The 9917-nt window shown below is 55.7% G+C and overlaps 1 protein-coding gene across 1 annotated transcript in view; it reads right to left on the bottom strand.

Annotated features, from left to right (window-relative positions):
• Positions 1 to 1540: 1540 nt before the first annotated feature.
• Positions 1541 to 9917, bottom strand: part of LOC103180678 (huntingtin-interacting protein 1) — a gene marked incomplete in the record, with an annotated part of 32115 nt that continues 23738 nt past the window's right edge. Inside the window, 17 exon segments of the mRNA XM_042338731.1 lie at positions 1541 to 1786; positions 2128 to 2236; positions 2516 to 2577; positions 2757 to 2880; positions 3087 to 3192; positions 3514 to 3614; positions 4238 to 4331; positions 4735 to 4793; positions 5878 to 5988; positions 6787 to 6843; positions 6846 to 6922; positions 7078 to 7185; positions 7459 to 7545; positions 7637 to 7784; positions 8167 to 8361; positions 8821 to 8922; positions 9449 to 9565. Coding sequence (XP_042194665.1) covers positions 1776 to 1786; positions 2128 to 2236; positions 2516 to 2577; positions 2757 to 2880; positions 3087 to 3192; positions 3514 to 3614; positions 4238 to 4331; positions 4735 to 4793; positions 5878 to 5988; positions 6787 to 6843; positions 6846 to 6922; positions 7078 to 7185; positions 7459 to 7545; positions 7637 to 7784; positions 8167 to 8361; positions 8821 to 8922; positions 9449 to 9565 — 1668 coding nt within the window.

Below are 9917 nucleotides of genomic sequence, written 5' to 3'. Positions count from 1 at the left end.
AGAGAATGGTCAGTGTTCAGGCTTCACGACAGAAAGGATGACACGAGGAGACGAGTTGCAAATCTCCGTTTTATGAGCTTAAACAAAAATATTCCAAAAATATAAAGTCAGGAGGTGTCCGCAGGCGCTGTGTACAAAGTTCTGAACAGTCAATAGAAAACGCTCTCCCTCACTGGGCGCTGAGGGGCTGGGGCTGGGTCCAGCCACATTACACTGAAAACTCAGTCACACGTCACAATTCATAGTGGGGGGGGAGACTTCTACACTCTATAGAACAACAGGGGAAGTTGCTCACAAGCAGAGATCGATTATTTATAACAAGCATCTAAAATACCCACGAGACACACTTTTATAAGTTAAGGTACTTGGGGGTGGGGGTTGGTGGGGAGGGGAGGGAGGCGGGGAGGGGAGCGAGGGGGGCAGGAGACAGAACGAGAAATCCCAACACTGGGGTAATAATTAAGACATTTTGTCGCACATCACCAGACAGACTTGACGGAAAGTAAAACCCTGTCGTTAATTCAGGCTCCACTACATGGCATTCTCAGTCCCTGGGAATAAGCTTCGACCTGGCTGTGCCCCTGACCCCCCTACTCCCCACGTCCTCGCTTCCCCCCAATCTCCCCCCCGGCACACAGCCCATCAGGTCCCCCCCCCTCCCACAGTCCAGCCCTCGGCCCTGCCCCCTCCCTCCCTCCCTCGACCAGGGCAAGTCAGGATCCCCCCATTTCAACACCTTGTTGTTCACCACGTCACAATTTTATTCCTCAATTTTATGAAGTTTTGACTTTCGAGTTCAAGGGGGGGAGGGAAGTGGGTGGGGGGAGAGTGGGGCAAAGCGAGGCCAAGGCCGAGGGTGGGGTTGGGGGGAGCATTGGTCATCTTTATCTGGATTGTGTGTTTATCAGTCTCTCACCCACATTAAGAGGACTGGCCAAGTGGATGGAGGGGGAGTGAGTATAGATGGGGGGGGGGGGGGGAGCGGGATGGAAGAGATAATCTGTGTCGTTAAATATAACACACTGTGAGTGAGTGTATGAGTGAGTGAGTGTATGAGTGAGTGAGTGTGTGAATGAGTGAGTGTGTGAATGAGCGAGTGTGTGAGTGAGCGAGTGAGTGAGTGAGCGTGTGAGTGAGTGAGCGAGTGAGCGTGTGAGCGAGTGAGCGTGTGAGTGAGTGAGCGTGTGAGTGAGCGTGAGTGAGCGAGTGAGTTAGCGTGTGAGCGTGTGAGTGAGTGAGTGAGTGAGTGAGCGTGTGAGTGAGTGTGAGTGAGTGAGTGAGCGTGTGAGTGAGCGTGTGAGTGAGCGTGTGAGTGAGTGTGTGAGTGAGCGTGTGAGTGAGCTGGGCTGCTGACAGTGCAGGCAGCTTTACTGTGTGGGTCTGTCTCTCCCTCGCTGAAGGATTAAAGGTGTTAAACCTCAGCCAGACACGGCAACGGGAAGTGCTGTGTGATGGCGGGAGCAAGTGGAATAAATAATAATAATAATAATAATCCTTCCATTTGATATAGAGCCACATCACGTCTTCGAGACATCTCAAAGCGCTTCATACTGTAAAGTGAATTGACTGTGTATTTTGTGGGTGAGATAAGAGGAAGGAAATCATGTGGTCTCGGAAACACGTGTGTGTGTGTGTGTGTGAGGGCACGGGGTGAGAGGGTGGGGGTGTCTGTGCTGTCCACGTACTTGAGACAGCGTGCGGTGGGCATGTTTGTGGCCACTAGGGTTTGGTCGTTGGATCAGTCTGGCTGCCAGTGAAAGCCTCGGTCAATCCCATTACTTGGCATCTGTGGAAACAGGAGAAAATTATAGTAATAATAATCCTCACATTTTACACAGTGCCTTATCAGGTCTTTGAGACGTCTCAAAGCGCTTCACAGGATATACTGTAAAGTGAATTGACTGCGTGTTTTGTGGGCGAAACATGGCAGCCAATTGCGCACAGCAGCGTCCCACAAACAGTCGGAGATTGGGTGGCCAAGTTATTACTTTTTTTAAGGGATTATTACCCCCAGAAAAGTGATCCACCAATCAACTGACAATTGGGTTCCTACTGACTGCTGGTAAACAGAGGCCTGTGTGTGTGGAGCAAGGAAACTCGCCCAAAGAAAGAGGAAGAAATACAGACCTGCGTCCCACCCTTCAGAGACCCCCGCCAGCTCATAATGCTTCTTCCTCAGGCCTCCCAGTCGCTGCCTCTCTTTCTGCAGCTGGTTCTCCAGTTCCAGAACACGTACCTGTGAGGGGGAGAGAGCAGCACAGAGACACACACACATTACACCACGTCCGGGAACCCTTCCCATTGCTGCTGCCCATACACGAGCTAACCCGCCCAGTCACTGACCTGGGAGTGTGGACACACAGTGTAGAGGGAGCTTCACTGTGTCTCTAACCCTGACCTGGGAGTGTGGACGCACAGTGTAGAGGGAGCTTGACTCGGTATTTAACCTCTGTTCTACACACAGTGGAGTCGGTGGGGGGTGGGGGTTGCGGTTGCTGAGAAAGGTGTAAAGTACCTGTGTGTCCATCTCCTGGCGTTTGATCTGCGTCAGTGTCATGGTGGAGAAATCCATTGTGTCTGCAACGTGCAAATGACAAGAGTTAGAGACACAATAATAATATGGTCGGGATCGGGAGGAGGTGGAGGGCAGAGAAGGTGGGGGCAGGGCGGGTGGGAGTAGGAGGGTGACCGAAGGTGCAGTTGGTCGAAGAGGAGGGTCTTGAGGCGAGGAATGGGGTGAGGGGGCTGGACTGTACCTTTCTCTTCGATCTGTGACTTGCCCGACTTGGTTGAGGCCACCACATTGGCGGTGGCTTCGTTGACCCCGCGGGAAGCTTGCTGCAGCCGCCCCAGGTTGGTGCTCTCCTTATCAGCTTTCACCTACGGGGGAGAGGGGAGAGGGTGAGGGTGGGAACACCATCAATAACAGGACAGGAGTGAACTCAGGCAAAGCTCTCACTTGCTTTCCCGCTGCTCGATGGTGGAACAGAGAGCACGAGGGAACAAGCAGGACATTTCACACACTCGCTCACTCACTGCCTCACAGACGGTAGCTACACACACACACGCACACACGCACAACCCACCTTGGAGGCAGCCACCAGCTGTGCAGTACTGGCTGCAATCTCATGTGAGCAAACCATCAGCTCCTCGAACTTCCCTTTCCCCTGGACAACCAAGTCAGCCGCGTCTCTGAGGAGCACAAAGGACACTCAGCAACCAGCAGTGAGTAGGAACCCAGTTGTTAGTCGATTAGCGGATCCCTTTCCAGGGGGTAATACAAACAAATGCGGTCTCTTAATCCACGGCTGTTTGTGGGACATTGCTGTGCGCAATTGGCTGCCACGTTTCACCCACAAATATACAGTCAATTCACTTTACAGTGTATCCTGTGAAGCGCTTTGAGACGTCTTGAAGACGTGATAATGCGCTGTATCAAATGCCAGGATTATTATTATTATTATTATCATTATCACACTATGATTGTATGATTAGCAATAGGCTGTGACTTACACTAACACAGTGGCTCCCCAGCCCACAGCCTTGGAGGCAGAGATCAGGCCTTCAGTCCACCTCGAGTTCTTAGCGTAAAACTCTTTGTGAGATGCTGCCCCCTGTCAAGAGCAATAATGGCACTGAATACAGACAGGCAGACACACACACAGACACAGACAGACACACAGACAGACACACACACAGACAGACAGACACACACACAGACACACAGACACACACACATAGACAAGACACACACACAGGCAGACACACACACACACACACACACACAGACAGACACACACACAGACAGACACACAGACAGACACACACACACATAGACAAGACACACAGACACACAGACACACACAGACACACACACACAGACACACACACACAGACACACACACAGACACACACACAGACAGACACACACACAGACAGACACACACACACACATAGACAAGACACACAGACACACACACACACACAGATATACACACATAGACAAGACACACACACACAGACAGACACACACACACGCACAGACAGACACACACACACGCACAGACAGACACACACACACGGACAGACACACACACACGCACACAGACACACACACGCACAGACAGATACACACACACAGACACAGTCAGCCAGACCGACACACACAAACAGACACACACAGACAGACCAACACACACATGCAACCCCCCCCCCCCACCCCACAGCAGCTCCTCACTCTTCCGCTCTCTACAATGTCCCTCTGAAGGTCTTTCGATGTTAGGACCAGCAGTTTGATGGCGTCCATCAGGTCAGTGCAGGAGGCCAGGATCCTGCAGTAAACAAGAGGTGCTCAGTTACAGCGAGTGCATGGCCCTGAGCCGGGGTGGGGGGGGGGGGGAGATAGGTGGCCGTAGGCACCGTCGAAGAGGAAGGTCTTCAGGCGCGACCTGAAGCTGGGAAGGATGGGGCGAGGTGGAGGGAGGGACAGAGGGTGAGTGTCCCAGAGTTTCGGGGCGTAGTGGCTGATGGTGGAACGGAGGGCACGAGGGATGGGCAGGAGGCCGGAGCCAGACGAGTGGAGGCAGCGGGCAGTGGGTTGGGGGGGTGAGCAGGTCAGAGAGGGAGGGAGGGAGGGAGGGAGGTGCCGGGGCCTGAAGGGATTTGAAAACGAGCGCGAGGATCTTCGACGACGTTTCCTGACAAGAGTCCCGGTTGTGAGCGGCCGTCGCTGACCTCTCGTTCACTTCCAGCTTCACCCCCGTGTCCCCGGCTCGGGATTTGCTCAGCATGTCCTGCTCGGAAGATCAAAACGTTCGTGTTAAAGACTGGGCAGCGTATCGGGCAAGTTCCCCTCCCCCGAGACTCCCCTCTTCACCACCGTGACTGGCCCTTCCTTCCCGAAGCGCAGTGAGAGCCACGTCTCGTCGCGTTTCACTCGATGCACCGCAAAGTCCGTTGATTGCGTGTTTCGTGGGCGAAACGCAGCAGCCGATTGCAGAACAGCAGCGAGTGCCCCACAGACCGTCAGGGATTGAGGGACCGAATCATTATTTTTTCAGCCATTGATTTTTTTTAAAGGGATTATTACCCCCGGAAATTGACTAACAACCTGCTTCCTGCTGGTGAACAGAAGCGCGTGCGTGGGTGTGTGTGTGTCTGTGTGCGTCTGTGTGCGTGCGTGGGTGTGTCTGTGTGTGTGTGTGCGTGGGTGTGTGTGTGTCTGTGTGTGTGCGTGGGTGCGTGTGTATCTGTGTGCGTCTGTGTGCGTGCGTGGGTGTGTGCGTGTGTGTGTCTGTGTGCGTGCGTGGGTGTGTGTGTGTGTGCGTGGGTGTGTGTGTGCGTGCGTGGGTGTGTGTGTGTCTGTGTGTGTCTGTGTGTGTCTGTGTGTGTGCGTGGCTGTGTGTGTGTCTGGTGTGTGCGTGGGTGTGTGTGTGTCTGTGTGTGGGTGCGTGTGTATCTGTGTGCGTCTGTGTGCGTGCGTGGGTGTGTGTGTGTCTGTGTGCATGCGTGGGTGTGTGCGTCTGTGTGCGTGCGTGGGTGTGTCTGTGTGCGTGCGTGTGTGTGTGTGCGTGTGTGTGCGTGGGTGTGTGTGTGGGTGTGTGTGTGTGTCTGTGTGTGTGTGCGCGCGCGCGAGGAGTAAGGAAACTTGCCCAAGGTTTTGCCCTGACCTGACCCGCCCGGGAATCGAACCCGGGTCCACTCGCCTGCGAGGCGAGGGCTCTAACCCCTGAGCGACAAGACTCCACGCGGCCCGAGTTCTCTGTTATACGGAGGCTCGCGGCCGGCGCGGTGGCTGCTGCCCAGCGCAGCGTCAGTGAAGCCGTTGTTCTTTTACGGCCGCGCAAGAGATGATCCCGAGCTGCGCTCCAGCCCCACCTCGATCCTGGACGCAGCTGTTTCGACAGCCTGTGATGTGGCCGCCATCTCCAGCTCCACCAGGTCCCCCAGCTCCTCCTGCTTAATATCCCTCCCTTTGGGCCTCAGCTCCTGCAAAACACACAGCGCAGCACAGGGGTCAACTACAGCCCTCACACACAGCGCAACACAGGGCTCAGCTACAGCCCTCACACACAGCACAGGGCTCAGCCACAGCCCCTCACACACAGCACAACACAGGGCTCAGCTACAGCCCTCACACACAGCGCAACACAGGGCTCAGCTACAGCCCTCACACACAGCACAGGGCTCAGCTACAGCCCTCACACACAGCACAACACAGGGCTCAGCTACAGCCCTCACACACAGCACAACACAGGGCTCAGCTACAGCCCTCACACACAGCACAATACAGGGCTCAGCTACAGCCCTCACACACAGCACAACACAGGGCTCAGCTACAGCCCTCACAAATAGCACAGGGCTCAGCTACAGCCCTCACACACAGCACAACACAGGGCTCAGCTACAGCCCCTCACACACAGCACAGGGCTCAGCTACAGCCCTCACACACAGCACAGCACAGGGCTCAGCTACAGCCCTCACACACAGCACAGGGCTCAGCTACAGCCCTCACACACAGCGCAACACAGGGTTCAGCTACAGCCCTCACACACAGCACAACACGGGGCTCAGCTACAGCCCTCACACACAGCGCAACACAGGGGTCAGTGACACACAGCAACAGAGAGAAATAGACAGATAAGAGTCACACACCCCCTACGCACACAGAGACACACACAGAGACACAGACATACACACACGCATGCACACGCACACACACACACACACAGTACAGGTGTCAGACAGGGCAGCACAGGGCAGGTTTGAGCAGAGGCTGATGCTCACCTGTGCATGGTGTTGATTTGACTCAGACTCTCTCGGACGTGGGTGCAGTTGGCACTGCTCAGAGTGGAGGCTTCCCTGAGGCTGGAGAAGTAGGAGAGGACTTCCACACCGCAGTGCCTGCACATCTCGGTCAGGTCTGCGATCAGAGGAGACGGGAATCAGCCTGGGGGGAGGGAGGGGGGGCTCCACAGCCAGCAGCCAGGCCCGAGCGGGTGTTAATAATAATAATAATGTTAATATGTTAATCGGAGCGCTCACTCGTCACTGAACGTAAATCCAGGCATTACTCACGATCAGCCTGTTCCATGGGGGCCATGTGAGAGGTGGCACTGCCCTGCACAACGGTGTCGCTCACCAGGTGGGCAAAGAGAGCCACAGACTGGAGCAGCTCAGTGACATCTGGGGAACAGCAAACCAGCAAAACAGAGAGAGACGGTTAAACAGGGACTGGGGGAGGGGAGAGAGGAGAGGGAAGAGAGGGGAGGAGAGGAGGGGGGGGGGGGAGAGTCAGGGGGAGAGTCGGGAGGAGAGAGGGAGAGGAGTCAGGGGGAGAGAGGGGAGGAGAGCGGTGGGGGAGAGCGGGCGGGGGGGAGAGAGGGGGGGAGAGAGAGGGCGGGGGGGAGAGAGGGCGGGGGGTGGCGCTGTGCAGAGCTGCGTTTGCTGAGATCCTACCTGAGGGGTTAGCGAGATACGCTGTGTGTCCGACCTCCAGCCTCTTCAGAGAGTCCAGGGCAGCCTGGCCTCTGGTGATCAGGTAATCTGCAGGGAAGCAAGTCAACAGGTGACTGGTGATCCCATCCGCCATCCCCCGGGGCCAGGCTCGGGCTCTCTCTGTGCTGATGACACTCACCGGCTGAGCTGGTGCAGCCCACGTGGACTGGGTCGTCCAGGCGCCCGAGCGAGTCCTGCACCATCCGCTCCCCCTCCTCCAGCGTCGAGCGCAGCAACGCAAACTGCTCGGCCACTAACTGCTGCTCCAGCTCCTGCCTTCGCTTCTCCTGTCAGCAACACACAGTGTGAGCGGCGTCACACACCCACACAGTGTCACACGCACACACACACACGCACAGTGTCACACACACACGCGCAGTGTCACACACACACCGCGGTGTCACACACATACGCATTGTCTCACACATGCACAGTGTCACACACGCGCAATGTCACACACACACACACAGTGTCACACACATACATACACACACACGCACAGCATCGCATACACACGCAATGTCACACGCACACACAGCGTCACACATACGCACACAGCGTCACACACACAGTGACCAGCCTCACCACACACACGCACAGGCACCAACAACAACTTGCAGTTACACAGCGTCCCTCGCGCGGGTTGGGGTGAGGGAGGTGGTGATGTACCTGCTCACTGAGCTGGCTGTGCAGGGTCTCCACGCTGTGGGCAGTGCTCGCTCGGGTTGTCACCAGCTCCTGGTTGAGCTGCTGAACCTGGTTGCGAAGTGAGACCATCTCCTGCTCCCTATGTCCCGCCGTCTCGCTCAGTGTTGCCCTCTCCTGCCCCAACGCAGCCAGCTTCTCCGCCAGCTCTGTGCTGGTCTGCACCAGGGGATAAATCATGTTGGTATCTTTTACACGGGTAAAACCTGCCCGAGCCACAGCGTTAGGTTACAGCAGAGACTCGCGTCACCTACCTGAGACTGCACATCAGCGACAGAGAGTGACACACACACACACAGACGCACAAAGACACACACACACACAGACGCACACACACAGATGCACAAAGACACACACACACAGCCAGAGAAAGACATACACACAAAAAAAATCAATCAAGAGCTTTGTGTGTGTTGCGCTCTCTTGTCTCCAACATGAAAGGCGCTATCTATACAAATGCAAGTTGGTGTTGAAGGATTGAAATAGAGAGAGAGAGAGAGGAAGAGAGACAGAAATAAAGACAGGGGAGGAGGGAGTGAGGAGGAGCGAGACAGTGAAAGCCAGCACAGTGGGTTTGCTGGCGAGGGTGAACAGCATCTCCTGCTGGCACTCACTGACCTGCTGGGATAGCTCCTGCGATGCTCTCAGTGACTGCAGCTCCTCATTCCTGCATTTCAGCTCCTTCCCCAACGACTCCAGGATCTGTGTCTGTTCCTGAGCCTGAAACGGCAGGAGGCGGACAAGAATAAACGGCAACCCGGCTGCACGGGGCAGGCGGCTCTGCCCGGCTGGAGAGCAGGTAAGTCACGGGTTCAATTCCCAGCCTGACCTGAGCTACTGACCTCGGTTGCGGCTTCGACCAGCCCTGGGGTTGGGGAGGGAACACAAGCCGGTCTCAGCAACCGAACACGACAGTCGCTGACCCACCTGCCCGCTTTCCCGCCATTCCCGAATTCTGACCAAAGGTCATCGGCCGGAAACCTGGAACTCTCTCTCTCTCTCTCTCCCCCAAAAGGCTGTGGATTATGGTTGGAATCCATTCAAGTTCTCAAGACTGAGGTGGAAAGACATCTGTCAGGTCGGGGTATCAAGGGATATGGGGCCAGAGCAGGTAATTGGGAGTTGAGGCACAGATCACAGCCGTGATCTTATAGAATGGCAGAACAGGCTTGAGGGGCTGAATGGTCTCCTCCTGTCCCTGTGTTCCCTCCCATGCGAAGGGCCTTGCGGGCCGCCACTCACTCACTTTGTGCTGCGATTCCTCTCTCACGCGCCGCACGCTCTCCTCCAGCTCCTTCTTCACCTGCTCCACGTCCTCCTGGGCTTGTCTCGCGCCCGTCATCTGCCTCGTTACCTCCGCATTCTGTGCCGGACGTAAACAAAGGGGCGCGAGCGTGAGAGAGTCGGTCTGATCTGTGCCTCAACTCCCGATTAAACCGAGTTAATGATAATAATAATGATAATAATGATAACGACCCCGGCATTTGACACTGCGCCTTATCACGTCCTCGAGACGTCACAAAGCGCTGCACAGGACAGACTGTAAAGTGTAGTGACTGTGTGTTTTTGTGGACGAAACAATCCCCAAACCCAGCTTCTGCTGCTCTGCGCAACACACGGAGGCTCCAGCGCACAGTCACCTGTAGCCAGCAGGTGGCACTGTCTGACCAGCCCTGACCCTCTCCACAGTGCCCACTCTCTGGTTGCCGAGACCT

This window comes from Callorhinchus milii, unplaced genomic scaffold (genome assembly GCF_018977255.1).
Source record: "Callorhinchus milii isolate IMCB2004 unplaced genomic scaffold, IMCB_Cmil_1.0 Scaffold10, whole genome shotgun sequence".
Lineage (NCBI taxonomy): Eukaryota > Metazoa > Chordata > Chondrichthyes > Chimaeriformes > Callorhinchidae > Callorhinchus > Callorhinchus milii.
Note: the sequence above shows the minus strand (reverse complement) of the source record. Positions and strands in the feature narration are given on the sequence as shown.